The 18,443-nt window shown below is 43.7% G+C and overlaps 2 protein-coding genes across 2 annotated transcripts in view; both read left to right on the top strand.

Annotated features, from left to right (window-relative positions):
- UBR5 (ubiquitin protein ligase E3 component n-recognin 5) overlaps nt 1–18,443 on the top strand; it is a 180,969-nt gene that overhangs the window by 61,301 nt on the left and 101,225 nt on the right. The gene's annotated exons all lie outside the window — the stretch shown is intronic.
- On the top strand, nt 472–9,269 carry KLF10 (KLF transcription factor 10). The gene is made up of 4 exons (XM_063131005.1): nt 472–615; nt 4,792–5,028; nt 5,227–6,136; nt 7,900–9,269. The coding sequence occupies exons 1-4, from the start codon at nt 580–582 to the stop codon at nt 8,157–8,159; spliced, it is 1,443 nt and encodes a 480-aa protein (XP_062987075.1). The 5' UTR covers nt 472–579; the 3' UTR covers nt 8,160–9,269.

Below are 18,443 nucleotides of genomic sequence, written 5' to 3'. Positions count from 1 at the left end.
AGTATTTCCACCCACAGTTATGGGTACTATGTATTATCTATCTACATCATGGGAGGCGGATGGGGAAAGGATCCATGCATGCCAGTTCTACCATCTGCATTAGTTACAGAGCAAAAAAATAAAGCTTACAGCCCACCTCACCTCTCCCACAGGAATCCAGAGAAGAGGGGAAGGAGTGGGTGGGAGGAGACGTGACACTGACTCAGCTAGCAACAGGGACTTACCCAAGGGCTGCGCTGGGACACGCTGCCGGGTTTATGGACACGCCGAGATGACTCCCTCTCCACGCTGCCGGGCAGCCGCTGATCACGCGTGGCCTCCGCTCGCCCATTGGCCACGGCCTCACACACCTTTGTAAGCGATTGGCCGGGCCTGCGCCCGCCTTCCCCTACGTTGTGGCTGGGGAACCGCCACCTGAATGGGGAGCAGCCCGCGAACAAAAAGAGAAAAATAAAGACAGCATCAAGCAGAGAGCGCCTGGGGCGGGGAAGGGAAAGCGCTTGTCAACAACGGCCGCATCGGGACTGCAGCCTGACAGTGATAGCTGGGAGTGGGGGGAAAAGCCTTCTTCCATCAGTCATGCTAAATTTTGGCGCTTCCCCTTTCCAGCTCGCGGTAAGTACAGCTCTGCATTGCTTGCAAGATGAATTTGAGGCTACGGGGCAGGAGAAATAAACTTTCAGTTGTCTGTGCGTCTTGGGAATTGCACTTCGTTAAATACAAAATCATATATATGTTGGTTGTTGTTGTTTTTTAAAAAAGGCAATGCAAAAAAGAGATCGTTGTAGTAGAATCATCCGGAAAATTTGAGATGTGCTTTGGTGGAGGCAATCTAGAAGCAAGCGAGCAGTTGACGGGGAGGGAAATGAAGAGCAAGCAGGAAGGAAATGGGGTTTGGTGGAGCGATTGTGGGAAGCCGGTGATGTTCAGAGATTCAGGCGAAGATATCTTTGGGGAAGATAAATGATCTACTGTTGACAAAAGGGTGCTTGCAACGAGGAGACTAGAAGAATTGGGGTGCCATGGGAAGAACATTCTATTGCTGGGCAATAGAATGGGATTAGAAAAAAGGAATTTAAAAAAAGATTCCTAGAAAGTGGGGTTTCAGCGGAGAGGTTTTTGGAGACTCCCAAAGGGGAGTAGAAAACGATGAAAGGGAGCCTGTTGGGTGAACTTGTGGGGAGAGACGACGGATGCCTTGGATTCAAGTTTGTGGTTTGACGATACTGGAAGGAAACCTTAGGACGCAATCCTTTGCGTGCTCAGACAGAAAAAATGCGCGCTTAGTGACTTGAGTAAAGCAGACGGGTGGGTGGGTGAAAATGGCTTAAAGTGAAAGAATTCAATTAAAGATTATGATGATGATTTAATTCTGTGGAAAATAAGAGAGCAGAAGTAAGCTGGTAGAAGTAACACGGGCGACTGGATAGGGGAAAGATAGGTTTGGCAATCCTTTGGGAGATTAGGAAGGAAAGGGGGGCGGGCGGCATGTGGCGGCGATGTGCGAAGGCAGCTGCTTGGGAAGCCCTAATGCGGTGGTGAGCGGCGAACTTAGGGGAAGGAAGCGAGGCGGCGACGGGAGGCAAACGTGGGCGAGGCCAGTCTACGGGTGACGAGGGATGAGAAGAAGCGCGGAGTTGGGGGTTGAGGCGGGGGCGCGAGTCGGGTCTGGAGGAGGTCGGACAGAGTTGGGCGAGGCCAGTCCAAAGTTTGGGGAGGAGGCGCATAGCGAAGCTGAGGGGGCGAGACCAGCGTGGGAGTTGGGAGGAGGGCGGGAAGGAGAGGCAGGGCGGAGGTCCGTGTCCGCTGGGCAGGATACCGACCTTCGGGGTTAAAACCAGAGGCGCCCGACCGATAGCGTCACATCCTTTCGTGCACACAGGCCCGGCCCTTATTATGGACATGGCCTCATTCTGTGGCCGCGTCTTGGCGGGAATTTCTCCCCTCCCCCCACTTCTATTTGCGGATAAAAGGAAAAGAGAAATGTGCCCTGCTAGCACAGAGAAGTATCTCCCCATCCCCCTGCCTGCTTTATGCTACGGGCAGTCCTGGCCTATGCATCTTGATTCGGTCATGAATCCCCGCTGAATGCAATGCAACATAGTCGAAAGTAAAGCAGCATGATCATGTGCGGAGTTAGGCGCCCTTAAAAATCAATGTTGGAGTCGTTAAGCGTGCATTGGACTGCAGACTTATTCTTTTTGTGCCTCTCTCTCTCACACACGGTTTGTCTGAACAAAGTACGTTCGCCTACCTGTTCGAGTAGGCGCCAGCATGGTAGTAGTGGCTTGGAAGCGAATCCTCCCTGCCCTACGCGGGAGATGTACATGTGTTTTGGGTGGAGAAGGAGACTTTCATAGGGTCATTGTGTGAAGGTAATCAGCACCATTAGAGACAATCGAAATAGTTTAGGCCGCAATCCTAAAGCAGTCCTATGCATGTTATACAGAAAAAAGCCCTACAATTCCCTGCATTCCTCAGCAACTTTTTTCTGTATAAACATGTATAGGATTGCTATCCAGCTGTAAACTGTTGATGGGCAACTTCAAGGCTTCCTTCTTAGGATTCATGGCCTTTAAATTGGACTTGGGACTGGACAGACCTTCAAACCAGGACTTCAAATAGAGGGCTGCCCTAGTTAGAGCATGTCCACGTGGCTGCAAGGGGAAGAAGGGTTATGGCCTGCAAGGCTGGCTGGGGAATGCTGGGAACTGTAGGACTGTTTTGCTGTCTAAACAAGCCTAGGACTGCATCCTTATATTATAAATCAGGGGCGGGGGAGGGCATTGAGTCCAAGGCCTGCGTGCCCCACCACACCCCCGTTGAGCATCGTCAGCCTTTCCCGGCAACAACAGGCGGGATCTCTTCCTCCTCGCATGCTTTGCTTGCTGACTTGGGTTTGCTTCGGGGCGGGGGAGTGGAAAAGCAGGCGGGGCCTAGCATGAGCCGGGAGGGAGGGGAGAGCAGAGCGCGAGCCGTGCTCGGCGAGAAAGTGGGTGAAAGGTCGCTGAGCGGCAATTCCCAGTTCCACGTTTCCTGCGCGCTGAAGAGCAGCCGCTGATCACGCTTGGTTCGCATGCTCTCCTCCCACGAAACCTACTTTCTCGGGCGGCGCCGGCCAATCGGCGCCAGCGGCGCCTGACCTTGGTAGCCAATGGGCGACGGGCGGGGGCCGTCCTCGGGAAGAGAGTGCGTGCTGTTTGGAAGGAGCCGGGTGAGTCACGGCAGAGGCTCTCTGAGGTGAACGTGGCTCGTCTCCAAGATCCGGCTGCCAGCGAGGATGTCCCTGCCCCCGGTTTCGTCTCCGCCTTCAGCCTGGCTAGCTGCTGAGAGCCAGATAGTTCCCTTCCGCGCTCGCATTCTAGTTCCCCTCTATAGATTCCAATTAGATCAGTCTTCTCTCTCCACGTTGATGCATTGAATGGAGCCCCTGGACGCCCGCCTTTCCCAGTGTTGCAGTGTATTTAGCCTTATGCGGCCGAGGGCATGACTTGCAGGCACATGACGCAGCAACTTTTGCTAGAGGGGCCAGGCTTGGTCATTTCCTGGAAGAAAGGCAGGTAGCAAATGTTGCAAATAAAATCAAAATGTGTGCAACTACTCCTCTGGTTGACATACCGTGGCACGACTACAATATACAACAAGCAGAGTAGCGGCAAAGGGGGGGGGGCGGACTGGTTTGGACACTTGAGAGGAACAGAGTGAATTGTCCGCATTTGTCAAACCTCCACCTGAGCCTGACTGATTTTACTGGTGCATTTCAAGATCGTGAGATCGTGAAGCATGCAGGACAAGAAACATCACATCCATGTGTTTGCTTGGAAATGGAATCAATTAGGACAACACCCATAGTTTAAAATCAGAGGGCTGCCCTTAGGTATCACACAATGGAAGTTACAAATACACATTTGTGCTGCAATCTATGCACACTTATCTAGGAGAAAGTCCTACTGTACTTAGTGAGTTTTACTTCTTAATAGGCCTGCCTAGGATTATGCTATAATCCTTAGGAAAAAATATAGCCAGCAAACAAATATGCAACATCTGGCAGGTGATTCTAAACTAATCTGACAAAAGTTTTAAGCACTTCCACATAACTTTTCTTGCATTCTGATCAGAATCTGATTAGATTGAAGTACTTAGACATAAACTGTTATAGGCTAAATTGGCTTAAATCTAAAAAACTTTTAATTGCTTTGTGAATCAAGCCTCTAGAACCATTGGATTCAGTAGGATTTAATTGTCTTCCACATCATAGTGTGGTGTAGTAGCTGAAGTGTTGGACTGGGAGTCGGGAAATCCAGGTTCTAGTACCCACATGGCTATGGAAACCCACTGGGTGACTCTCAGCCCAACCTACCTCACAGGGTTGTTGTGGTGAGGATAAAATGGAGAGGAGAAGGATTGTGTATGCTGTCTTGGGTTCCTTGGAAAAAAGGCAGGATATAAATGCAATAAATAAATAAAATAAATAACAGTACTGCAGGAATAATCTTTATTTCAGTGTCTGATAATTGCTTTCATGGTATTATTAATGATGATGATGATGATGTATATGCTGCCTTATCTGCTAAAAAGCCATCAAGGTGATGTACAACAATGTAAAACCTTACAGCAATAAAAACAAGAACCTTGGATGATATCCATCCTAGGAAGAATGCATGCTGTCAAAGGGTGGGAAACAGGAAAGGAGAAGCTGTTCAATAAACTATATGTAATTCTTTATAAGCTTAGATATCCATCAAATTTATTTGTTGCTCTGTATTAAAAGGCATTCTCCCTTTCTCATAGGAGGAAAGAATGGAGATGATGACTAAAAAGCAGCACACTAGGAGTTGTTCTTGGAATAATACCACTGAAAAGAGTGATTTTGAAGCCGTAGAAGCTCTGATGTCCATGAGCTGCAGTTGGAAATCGGACTTCAAGAAGTATGTCGAACTGAGACCAATAACACCAACATCAGATATATCTGAAGAACCTGAAGACAACCTGCAACCTCCTGCTGACTTCCATACAATATCAGCCTTTGTAAGCTTCCTTCAGTTATTAATTGCTTATTTACAGCTCAATCCTATGTATATTTGTTCAGAAGGGAGTTCCACTTAATTTATTGGGACTTCCTCTGAAGTGAGCATGTATGAGATTGCAGTCTGAAGTCCATAGAAGTCAGAGTAAGTTCTGCTTTATACATAGCTCATTAAAACATGTTTTTATTCTTTCACCTAGTGTCTGACTCCACCCTACAGCCCTTCTGACCTTGAAATGTCTCAAGCAATCCATCCAGCAACATCAGGACCATCTACTGTACAAAGCAAGTCATTTATGGACACTTCTGAGCAAGGCTTTACAGCAGCTCTTAAAGAAACTGAAAAGGTTCCAGCGTCAAGAATGCTGAAAGCTCAGGCAACCAGTGTCATTCGTCACACAGCTGATGCTCAGCTTTGCAATCACAGAACCTGTCCAGCAAGAACAACCAGTGTTTTGAAGTATCAGGATGATAACGTGAGGGAAGCAAGTCAATCAGCCAATGCAAAAGAAAAAGAAAATTCATCTTGTGAAAACATGGCTCTGAATACTGCTGTTTCTGAAGAGGATAAGCTGCCAGGCATGCAAGAAAAAGGATGTCCAGTGCTGACTTACAGTCCAGTGCCTTTCACACAGGCTGCACTTGGAACCCCTCTGCCTGTCCCCAGATCAGCACAGGTGCCTTCACTGGTAATTCCTCCATCTTCTGTGCAAGCAGGGGGAGTCCCTTCCATGCCATTGGTCTGCCAGATGGTTCCACTGGCTGCTAACAATTCTGTTGTGACAGCAGTAGTACCCAACAGTTCCCATAATCAATTGCCATCAAACCTTTGTCAGCCTATGGTGTTCATGGGAGCCCAAGTTCCCAAGGGAGCTGTGATGTTCGTTGTGCCTCAGACTGTTGTTCAGAATCCAAAGGCTCCGGTGATCAGTCCTAATGGCACCAGACTCTCACCTATTGCTCCTGCTCCAGGTTTTACTCCTGTTGCAACAAAGACCACTCCATCTGTTGACTCTTTAAGAATAAGAAGTCATGTCTGTAGTTATCCAGGATGTGGAAAAACTTACTTCAAGAGTTCCCATTTGAAGGCTCATGTTAGAACACACACAGGTAAATTATTATAAAATCATCAAGTACAAGAAATTTGAAATCAAGTTCTGTGTGTGTGTGTGTGTGTGTATACATGAATAGCATTCAGGTGCTGGGGAGATTTCCCCTTTACTGAACAGGGAAATGTTCCCCTTTACTATGGGAAATGCAACAGGAAGCCCTAAGTTCCTTTGGTTCTTTTTATCAGCATGCCTGTTCAATTCAGGGGGGCTTACTCCCTGTTAAGTGTGTATAGCAGGGGTGCAGAACCTCTTTCACCCTGAGAGCAAAATTCCATTTTGGAAAAGCTCTTGGGGGTCGCATGCCAGTGACAGGTGAGGTTAAAAAGCCAAAAGCTGTTATTGTCAGTAGCTAATCCTTGGGTGAGGCATTTCACCCTTTTAGAAAGAGGAAACTGTGCAAGAGCTGGGAAAAACTACCCAACGATTTGTGGTTGAGGGGAAAGAGAGTGGGGCCAACGGAAGGGAGGGCGATCTTCAGGGACCCCAAAAGGCCAGATTTGACCCCAGGCCTCATGTTCTGCACACTTGGTGTATAGGACTGTAGCCTAAGAGAACCGACTGCATTTTTCCCATTGCTGATGTTCAAGTTCATTCGCATCATCCCATCACTGGTTTTGCTCTTGTAAAATGGTTAGTGAATATAGTATAGCAATCATTCACACATGCAACTCTGCCCAAGTACTTTGGTCATATCTTGGAGTGTGGTTACATGTTTGTGTGGGAAACAGATGTAGCTGGCTCTATTTAGAATCCTGAAGACCTCTCAGAATTATCCCAACATACAAGGAAGGGAAAAGTGGCTGGAAATACTGGCTCACCCCTCCCAGAAAGGAGAGGAACAGGGAAGATTTGCAATTTGAACATTAAAGGCTCTTCACTTTGGCCATTTCTACACCCGCCTTTTCCTCCGGGATCGTCCTGGGATCATCCCTGTGCATGCAAATGACACCTAGGGGATACTGGGAGCAGGCAGGGACGATCCCTCCATTTTCCTGGGATAATTCTTAAGTGTAGAAAGGTCCTTTATCATCACACAGGATAAATATGACAGTACTATAATCCACTCCATCTTGTGTGAGAAGGACCTTTGGGATTCTAAGGAGTCAAAGTTGACTGCTTCCCACATGAACAGCTGTACAGTATGGCCAGAGTCTTACCTCTTACTGTATTTTGTGCATATGGAATATTCAGCTGCTTCAATGTAACATTTATGCAAACCTGTCAATTTTCTAGCCACTTATTCTGGATAATTCAAATTCTGCTCTAGAGCAGGGGTGGGCAATTTCTGGGAGTCAGGGGCACGTATTGATGCCTCAGGCCCCACCGGGGGAAGCAAGCCTGCGAACTGCCACCAATTTTGCTGCTGAAATTTGTTGCTGTGGCAAAACCCCCAGTGTTTTTTGTTTGAAAACAAGGTATGCAATGGGAACGCAAAATGGTGCTCCTGAGAAGATTCGAGGAGTGTGATTCTGCTTCTAAACAAGGCACATGCTTGCTGCAGAAAAGGCCAGGGGGGCCCTCCTGCAGGCCACATGTTGCCACCCCTGCTCTAGAGTGTGTGTGATGTGGACACTGAAAGCATAATTTGTATTCTGCCTTTCAGAAGATGGCTGTACTTATTCTGGAATTATAAGATCATAAGAGCAGCGATTCTGTAAATGTTTGCCTAGATTACACTAATGTTGCAGATGTAGGAAGAATCTATATTTGGTGTTGATAAAAAAAAGTTCATCCTCTACTTTTTGATATTTTGTATTTTAGGAGAGAAGCCATTCAGCTGTAGTTGGAAAGGGTGTGAGAGGAGATTTGCACGTTCTGATGAACTTTCTCGCCATCGCAGAACGCACACAGGGGAGAAAAAATTTGCCTGCCCAATGTGTAATCGGCGATTCATGAGGAGCGACCACTTAACCAAACATGCACGTCGCCACTTGTCGGCCAAGAAGCTACCAAACTGGCAGATGGAAGTGAGCAAGCTAAATGATATAGTTATACCACCAACTTCTGCACCCGCACAGTGAAATCACATGGTCTGAAGATACTGTTAACTATTGTCACTTGGATTGGGGTGCCAACAGTGATGCAAAACAGCTTGCAAAATAAGTCTGAGGTTCTGCAGTGTCAATTTTAGATGGTGCTAGAACAGAGAGATGCAATGGCTGTTTGTACTCCTGAGAGTATCGTTGACCTATGAGACAGGTTTCTTTTGTACTTGGGAGAAAGGAGACATGGAAGTGTCAAAATCAGTGCAGTAATGGAGCTTTAAACACGTGGAAAACTATTCATTTGCACTATAGATTAGCCAGGTATAAGCCAGAGAGGTATGCAGGTGCAAAGGCTTAAGAATTTCTTCAGAGGCATTGTAAACAAAATACAGAACCAGGGATAGCCTTCAGTTATACCTGAGTGTTCCTTTCAAGTATGAGACAATATTTGGGTTTATTCTCTTTTGAGACCCAATTCTGAATGATAGTGGAAAGCTGGTTATGAAGAATCTTTTGAGGTTAGGCCTGTTTATCTCCATCTCTTAGAATATCAAGTATAGCTAATTATAGCAATTCAAAACAACTGTTAAGCATATAATTTAGTAAGGGATATTATATGGTTGCATTATTCTTACATGCAAGCCTAATAGTATTTTTACTATTTCTTTTGAAAACATCATGATTAGTACTATTATCTGTACTTGAGCAACTTTTGATGTTTCTGCTTTTAAGTTGCTTATGGTTTCATTTATACCTTTAAAATTCTATACCACTGAATTTTAACACTTTGATACAGTGCACTTTGTTTAAAATATAATCTTAAGAGTAAACTATGAAGCTTTTTTCAGAAGGAAGGACAAGAGTATGCTATGTTACTTTCTGAAAAGTTACTCTGGAAAATAGCTTAAAATAGAAGTATAAGTGACCTTTATATGTTAAGGGTACAGTCTAAGCTGTATTAAAATCAGAAAATGAGGGGATGTATTAGAAGCAAAAGAAATGAAAACATCAACTCTAAATGTGTACACCATGATTTTCCCATCATTTTTCTGAGCTTCTGGGAATGGTGTAATATCTATTTTGTGACTACTTAAAATTTTGCACAGTATTTCTTATAATGTACTTTATACTTTGTTTACAATAAAGATCAGTTTTCTTTAATATAAAATGTGTTCAATTTCACTTAACTATTTAATGACTTATTTGAAAAATTGATATTAAAAGCCAGTGCAACACTGATCATTAAAATGTAGGTGGACCTTTTTGAAGTGGACTCAGAATTGTAGATTACCTAGAAGTTGGTATGGTGCATCAAAATGTGTTCATTTTTGCTGCTTTCAGTAACTGCTCTCAACTTTACTTATGGACTCTGAACCTGAGAACTAGAAATATATATATATATATATATATATATATACACACACACACACACACACACACACACACACATACACACACCCACACCCACACCCAACTCTTTTCCTTGCTATTTGTCTCCCTTTCCCACCCTTAGCCTCCTTCCTCCCTTCCTAGCCCTTAGCCTTGCTTTTTCTCTCCCACTCCCCCTTTATCTTGTTGTTTCTCTGCACTCTCAGCCTCTAGCTTTGCTATTTCTCCCCCCTCCCTCTTACCTTAGCTGTTTCTCCATACTCCTAGCCTCCTCTTGACTACTTAGGTCCCCACAGCAACCATTAGGTGATGAGCCATATCCTCATGCCAGCCATTTTGTGGTGGTGGTGCCTACATTTGTTTCTCAAATGTCCCCATGGGTCCAAAAGGATTAGGGACCCGTGGTATATGGCATATTAACTGAAGGGGAAATACTTTTATTATGCTATCTCTTCCCACCCTAACCCACCATAAACTTTTTATCTGTTTTCTTCAGGCTGCATTTAGTTTTTTCTCTTCTGTTTTGGTGTAAAAAGGGAGAGAAAATAGAAGGCTGTGGTTGAAATAGCAAAAACACAATTGGGGTGCTGAGCACTCAACCAAAAAGACTCACGCGTGAAATATAAGATAGATGCAATATATTACAAACGTGGGTGATATATACAGTATTCTTACATATACAGTTCGTAAATAAGTATACAAAACACTTTCAAGCAGTTGAGAGCATTATGTGGCTAATCTAAACATGAAAACTACAAGACAATGTTGGAGGGCTCCACCCCAAACATACAGCCACGGCTCCTTCTTTGAACAAGCGCCCAACTGATGAAGACTCCTCGAAACGGGAATTGTACCGGACACCTGTTTTATTTAGACGCCTAGAATTGTGAATGTTTATTTAGATGCCCTGATTAGTGAATGTGTGTGGGGGATACAATTCTGTACTTTTACTTCAAAAATATTTTCCCCATATGCTGTTTGGTAACATGTTATTGAGACTTTAGAGCTGACACATTGGACTCTATTGTTGTTACTGTTTTATTTTCTATATGGTGGAGGCTTATGCACCGTTGGATTTTTTTGGAGGGGTTTAATGCAGTGTATCAGCAAAGAGAAAGTGTTTTGTATACTTATTTACGAACTGTATATGTAAGAATACTGTATATATCACCCACATTTGTAATATATTGCGTCTATCTTAAATTTCATGTGTGAGTCTTTGTAGTTGAGTGCTCAGCACCCCAATTGTGTTTTTGATGTAGAAAGGGCCATTTTTATTCATCAGGAATGTAAGTTGCGGGGTATCTATTATAGGGTAACAATTATTTTCGGTATCTTCTCTATTTTTCCACAGAAGGAAACTAGCATCTAAAATTACCATGGTGGGGGTTAGTTCATAGCTGCAGAAAATTGGATGGTGTTTTCCCTTTTAAATTAATTCTACAGCCAACATAAATATACTGCCTACTCTGCTTTCCTTCCTTCCCTCGCCTCTATCGTATTTGTTTTCTGGTAGCTATCAGTGTCAAACAGTGATCTTGACCTGAAATGATGGGTATAAGTTATAACTACTTAGATTTCAATTAAATATAAGGAAAAACTTCCTGATGGAAAGATATGTACAACAGTGGAACATCTACCTATGGAGGTTGTGGGTTCTCCATCTCTGGAAGATTTTAAGAAGAGGCTGGCAGCCACCTGTCAGGGATGGTTTAATTGGTTTTCCTGCACATTGCAGAGGGTTGGACTACATAATCCTTGTGGTTCCTTCCAACTCCACAATTCCATGATTCTATGATCTTTCAGCAGGGAGGGGGGCAAGGTTAAACTCTTGTCCCTTTGGATGAGGACCACTGGGGGAGAGAGGTTAATTTCACTCCTGTCTCAGTCATCCAAGGCAGAAATCACTCGTTTCCTGACTTCTGTTAGTGACCCAGATCAGACTCAGGGCAACTGTGCAAGGATCAAGTGCATTTTACATTTCTAATCATAATTTAACAAAGTTGGGTTAAAATATAAAACTCCTTCAAAGCACACAACAGCGTCTGACAAATCAAGAACTCGGAGATGAAGAGTTTTTTAACGCAGCTTGAACATTGATGTACCATCATGCACTTTGTTTTCTCCTCAAATCACTTAGATCAACATTCCCGAAGAAAATTATACACATGAACAAAAACTGTCTCAGGCTCCTTTCCTTATTCTGCAAGTACTACATTTCAAAACCAAAAGTCTACAAGTCAAGACAAAATCGCTCCACTTCTACAGTGCAATCTTATGCTTTACTCCATAAATCTGATTGAGTTTAGTGTAATTTATTCCTAGGTGTGTGTGTGTGTATAATTGTCTATAACACTCAGTTTTAGTACCTGTTCAAAGCAAACCTCCTATCTTCACCTTGGAAGGCTGCACTCCATTGGTGGGTGGGGCCAAAATGTGAACATTGTAGCTTTATGGCACAAAATAATGGCTGTCTGGGGAATGCTGGAAGAGATCCCGCCTGTTGTTGCTGGGAAAGGCTGACAATACCCAACGGGGGTGCGGTGGGGCACACAGGCCTTGGACTCAATGCCCTCCCCTACCCCTGCTTTATAATATTTCAGTAATGCAAAATTACTAAGGCAGGCCATAACCCTTCTTCCCCTTTCAGCCACGTGGACATGCTCTAACTAGGGTAGCCACATGTCCCTCTTTACAGAGGACAGCCCTCTATTTGAAGTGGTCCTGGTTTGAAGGTCTGTCCAGTCCCAAGTCCAATTTAAAAGCCATGAATCGTAAGAAGGAAGCCTTGAAGTTGCCCATTGACAGATTGAGCTGTGTTCAGGTCATTAGGCCGCAATCCTATGCATGTTTAGATTGAGGAATGCTGTGAATTGTATGACTTTTTTCTCTCTAAACATGCACAGGATTGTGCCCTGAAGCTCTTTCTGCCAGTAACTAAGGAGAGGCATTTCAACCTTTTAATATGGGGCGGGGGGAACACTGCACAAAGTGGGAAACAACCAAATGATTGGCTGATGGGTAAAAGGGGTGGGACCGTAGCCTTCTTGGGAACCTCAGAGAGACTGATTGGGGGCAGATCTACACAAACCAGGATATAACACTTTGAAAGCGGTATGTGGAATGTGTCATGGGCCCCAATAGTTGTCAGTGCACTTCAATACCTTTATAAAGCAGTAGTGTAGATCCTACCCAAGACTGAAGCAGGCTGGTTTTGGCCCACAGTTTTGAAGTTCAACAGCCCTGAATTAAAGGATATTGAGTAGAAGGTTAAGAAGAAACCTCTGTGTTAAGAATGTTGGATAACTGTTAAAAATACAGAACTATGTAGATTTGGACTGGATATAGGCAGACATACAAACCCAGTCTTACGATGATGGAGGAATGGAATACGTTGTCACCTCATGTTTTTAACCTGTGTGTGTGAATCAACATCAAATATTTGTATTCCGACTTTTGCAAGCTTTTTCTAGAACCAGGCTTCTACCCTGTTTCTCAATCAGGTCCCAAATGTTTGAAATATCCTAGACCTAAGCACGTTGCCAAATTGAATGGCTCAGAGATCAAATGGGTCAGCCAGCCCTTAGGGCTATTTTTAAATAGCACAGACATGTTGACATACAACACTAACAAGTGTAAATAACTTGCAGAGGCAGCCCTGCATTTAGTGTGTCCACAGAGTTCAAAAGTCACAATGAACTGGCAGAAATCATAAGTGACCCAGATAGTTATGAATTCTGCTAAAACATTATGCTTCTCAGAATCAACCCTTCATCTTCATAGCATGAATTATTTTACAGGTAGAAGGTACCCACCCTTTTCATCTGGCAGTATATCATTTGTAAGGTATTTTTTTCTTAGTCCTTTCAATTTTAAAATGTTTTGAATTCTTCCCAAACTAATGTAAAGAACATGTATCTATGGGCGCTTGTAGTCTAAGGGTGAAACATACTTCTCCTTGACTCGTGCTATGTCAGTCCTCCAGAAAGTGCATGGAGGTTACTATTCTTCAACACAACTGAGGACTTTTGGCCCTCGCTTCCTCACACCAATTGCCACTGAATGACATGTGTTTCTTCTCCTCAGGCCTCAAGCCCACCTCCTTGGCTCTTCCCCCACTTTTTGAAACCCAGATTTTCCTAGGGCCACATATTTTCCTCTTCCTCTGCCACTGCCTCAGAGCATTCACTACTGCCTCTGCCACTATTCCTGATGCCAGTACAGCACCAATATGGCTACTTCGAGAGCAGCTTGACTTGCAAAGCACAAAGCCCTCCCTCTGTCCCCACCTAAATGTTTTTCTTCCTATCTGCCTGCATGGCGCAGAGATATGTGGGACCTGTAGTTCCCTGACTACCTCAGGCTCTGGTCAGAGCACGGAAACATACTGCTTGGCTATTAAAGCTCGAGCTTTGAATTTTTCCAAACTTTCAAAATTCTCTGCATGTCTAGACTACTCAAGCTTTAGTTTAAAACAAAAATGAGCAAAATTGGTCCGGTAGATTTCGGGCAATAAGCCATGCACTACCATATTCTTATATAAAATTTAAAATTATCTGTATGGGTAGACTAAGCCAGCCATAAACAATGTCTGTATTCTCTGGGTTTCTCTCATGGGGCTAACTAGGTTTGAGAGGGCTGTGGGCAGTGTCCTTCGATGTAAGGTGACCATATGAAAAGGAGGACAGGGCTCCTGTATCTTTAACGGTTGCATAGAAAAGGGCATTTCAGCAGGGGTTTGTATGCATGCAGCACCTGGTGAAATTACTTCATCACAACAGTTAAAGCTGCAGGAGCCCTTGCCCTCTTGGTCAGATACAGAAGAAGTCAGGGCTCGTGTAGCTTTAACTATTATGATAAAGAGGGAATTTCACCAGGTGCTGTATGCCTACAAATGACAGCTGCTGAAATGCCCTTTTCTATGCAACTGTTAAAGATACAGGAGCCCTGTCCTCCTTTCCATATGGTCATCCTGCTTTGATGGGACCCCTTTTCTGTTAGTAAGCCCTGGCAGGTTTAACTGGGAGTGGTGCCAATGCTCCAAGCACTGCTAGGTGGCTGGATCTAGCCACCCTTTTAATTTCCCTTAATGCTCCAGAATAACACTGGAGCATTGTGGGAAATTGAAAGGGTGGGTAGTTTTAACCACCTGGTGCTGCTTCAAATAGTGTTCCAGGGGGAAAAGAGGGTGTAGGAATTGGCCCTGTCAGAGTGCTGGAGTTCTGGCAGCTGCCTGAGGAGGCCCTGTGACTATTAATAGCTTGGGAGGGATTTACATTTTTAAAAAGTGAGGTATTGTGGTTGGGAATTGTAGTCAAAAACCTCTGGAGAATATGGGATTTGGGAGGCTGCCCTAGGCAGTCGCCACACAAAGTATCTTAAAAATGCAGCTGAAAATCTGTAACTTCTTTTAGGCCAGGTCAAACTGTGTTTCTACTCCTAAAAATTAGCTTGGCAAGCAATGCCACATCAGGCCAAGACTAGACCACTGTTTCTGTTTGACCTGTTTCCCATGCCTGGCCTCTTTAGATTTTGACCCCACCCAAACTTGGTGATGGATTGTACTACCATCATAATTCTGCCACTGGCCAGCTTCAGACAAGATGTCCATGTGAGAAAATTTTCCTGGCAGCAGCTTCGAAGTACAAAGCGCCCAATGCATAGTGCTGGAAATGTTTAAACATTTCTTCACTACACCCTTATGCCATGGGAGGGGAGTAGGAACAGGCACTTCCAAAAAGTGGTATGATGAAATTTTGAAAGGCAAATCACATGTATGGCTCAGAAGGGGAGTTGGAAAATAAGCAAACCAGGTTTATCTTCCCAAGCACTTTTCCTGGATTGAAGTGCAGCAATATGAAAAGCTTGGACTTTGTTTTCAACATTACAGTTGAAGAGGGCACCTTTAAAGTTGTGAGCATATTTACATCACAGACTTAAACAGATCTAATAGCAACCTGCTCTTGTGAGGGAATCCTAGGAACTGTATTTCTATGAAGAGGGCTATGGATCTTTTAACAAAATTCTCAGCATTTACCTAGGATGACCATATGAAAAGAAGTACAGGGCTCCTGTATCTTTAACAGTTGTATAGAAAAGGGAATTTCAGCAAGTGTCATTTGTATGTATGCAGCACCTGGTAGAATTCCCTCTTCATCACAACAATTAAAGCTGCAGGAGCCCTGCCTTCTTTAGCTAGAGTGATCAAATACAACAGAGGGCAGAGCTCTTGCAGCTTTAACTGTTGTGATGAAGGAATTTCACCAGGTGCTGCATGCTTACAAATGACACCTGCTGAAATTCCCTATCAATACAACTGTTAAAGGTGCAGGAGCCCTGTCCTCCTTTTCATATGGTCACCTTACCTTTATCAACCTGGAATCCCCAGGATTTCGGGAGAAAAGAATGACAAACTGGTACACAACCAATACAAATGTGAAGACCTGCCCTTACTGCATACCTACTTCTTCCTTGTAATACTGAAGGCAGTTTTCCTCCACTCTATGTTACAGAAACCTCAACTGGTGAGCTGAGGCCAATTGTGGCTTCACACAACATGTTTTTATGGTCTTCATGCATTGAAGAAATAATATCACTTCTTCACATTATGTGACATTCTATGTCCTAGCATGTTCAAATGCCTAATTCTAGGCTGGCAAGGGGGCGGAAAAAGATGCATACAAGTCTGTGAATCCTGAGTGATAATTTGGGTGATGGAATATGAGTATATCATCACTTTTGGATTGTTCCTCAGGATCCAGCGTTCCTGAGGAAAGCTGGTAAAAGGCTTTCAGGATGGGTCTGACACCAGTGTGTGCCAAAAGAGAAAAGAAGGCATTTGTGTATGGCCAAAGAAAGATAAGGAGTCTGTGTTTCTGACTGCAGATCGGTGGGAGATTAACGATGCTGTAGGTCAAGACCATCTTTGGCTACCTGTGTGTGGGGCAACTCTCTTCTCTCAGCTTGTGCAATTGTAAATAAAGAGGGGAAACAGCTGCCAAATTATGTTGCACTCTCTCTCTCTCTGGCATGGCACCTCCACTTGCCTTCACATTGCTCAGGTCTCTAAACTATGTAAACCATTTATAAGAGAAATAGCCATGCACTGAATTACTCAGGCTGCCATCCCAATAAAGACTTGGCAATAGATGGAACAGGCAAACAGATAAATGAAACTAGAAACTACCTAAGAGTGTATCCTTAAATGACCGTAATCACAAGCACTTTGAACTTTACTCATAAAGGCCCCTGAAAATGCTTCAAGTGTTCTCCTGCTGAGTCTGTTGTAGCTTGCTAATAGAAACAATTGATACTTTCTTTGGTTGAGTAATTTTGGGGAGGGGGACTGATATCAAAGAGTGTTGCTCACGAGGGCATTAAGACTTAGCTCATTCAAATAAATTGTAGAATAACATTTTTTGCTGTTGCAGAATTAAACAGGGCTTGAAGCTGAAAACCACAATTAATAATGAAACTGATTCAAAAATGTTGCTTTTGGAAGTATGTTTTATGATTTTATGCAATTTTAGACCAACTCTTCCCCAGACATCCCACATTTTTGAACAAACCACTTCCATAAGTGAGGTCTACTCAAGTAATTTTTACTTGCGACCACAATTATAGAATAAATTGTGATTTTACATGTTTACATCACGAGGCCTAGTTCAGCGTCAAATGCTTGGAATCTTTCAACATGAGTGTAGTGTGGAAGGAGGGCGTTCAGATTCTTTTGTTGTGTTCCTATATGTGTCTGCCATCCTTCCTGAAGAATATTTACAGCCAATAAGAAAGAAGCATGCAAAACAGCTAGCCAAGGAAGAAGAATTTCTCCCAATGTTTCAGCAGACAGGTTGCTGAGAAGCCTGGGGTGGGCCTGTCTGTGGGGCCCTGATTTGATCGAAGGGCTGAAATGATCACGTGGTGGGGTTATTAAGGGAAACAGCTGCACAATGAGACTATGCAGAAACCTAATAGACTTGTGGGAACAGGCTCCTGCTAGAGAAAAGGCTCCAAATCTAAAATTAGGAATGGTTGGAACATAGGAAGCTGCCTTATACTGAGTCAGACTTTTGGTCCATCTAGCCCCATATTGTTGACACTGACTGGCAGCGGCTCTTGAGGATTCTTTTCCTCACCTTACCTGGGGAAGCTGGGGATCAAACTTGAGACATTCTGCATGCAAAGCACAAGCTGTATAACACTAAGCTATGGACCCTTCCTTACATGTGGGACCTGCAAAAAATAATAATTGCAGTTTGGAATGTTCCTATTTAGTGTTCTTGCCAGTCATGCCCTTTTCTAGCATACGCCATTACATCTCACTTCCCTCCATTTTCTCCCCGCCTTCTCTAATAATCAACATCCCATGGTCACTGATCATATTCAGCTTTTGGGGGTTCATCCCTTTTCAGCTTATACTTTTCTTTTACATTTATTGTACTTCTGTTAATCTAGTGGTTGCCCCAAGCCTGCAGATCTCTCTCTCTCTTATGTATAGATGGTGCTGTTTTGTCTATGTAAGGATCCATACTATTCATGTATAAGATTATGGAAGGTCAAATAATGTCACTGTGGTATCTGAAGCCAAATCAGATGCTGCCTCTGTAAGTAAATGAATGAAGGCTGGGGACAATTTTATTACTTCGGTTGTGAATCTAGCACATGTGGTAAGTAGGGAGGGAGACAGCAACTTTTACTGGGTTTAGGTTTCAGGGATATCTGGGCCACTTAGAGAAAATCAACCTTCAGTGCCAACATTCGCCTGATATGGGAAAGGAGAAAAGGTTGCTTCAGGCCAACTTATTTTAGCCTGTGAAATTTCACCTGCCAGTTGATATATATAGATACAGTGGGGGTTAATTTATACAAATATATGCCACCTAGTGGTAAAATGATTGGTTCTCTTTCAATGTTTCTTTTTCCTTTAGCTAA

The sequence above is a fragment of the Elgaria multicarinata genome, chromosome 7, assembly GCF_023053635.1.
Source record: "Elgaria multicarinata webbii isolate HBS135686 ecotype San Diego chromosome 7, rElgMul1.1.pri, whole genome shotgun sequence".
Taxonomy (NCBI): domain Eukaryota; kingdom Metazoa; phylum Chordata; class Lepidosauria; order Squamata; family Anguidae; genus Elgaria; species Elgaria multicarinata.
The sequence above is the reverse complement of the archived record's forward strand: the minus strand, read 5'-3'. Positions and strand labels throughout refer to the sequence as shown.

Coding starts and splice junctions, on each gene's coding strand:
- KLF10 (XM_063131005.1), top strand. CDS start 580: ATGCTAAATTTTGGCGCTTCCCCTTTCCAGCTCGCG. Junction 5,029..5,226: donor TCCATACAATATCAGCCTTT/GTAAGCTTCCTT, acceptor TCTTTCACCTAG/TGTCTGACTCCACCCTACAG. Junction 6,137..7,899: donor TCATGTTAGAACACACACAG/GTAAATTATTAT, acceptor TTTGTATTTTAG/GAGAGAAGCCATTCAGCTGT.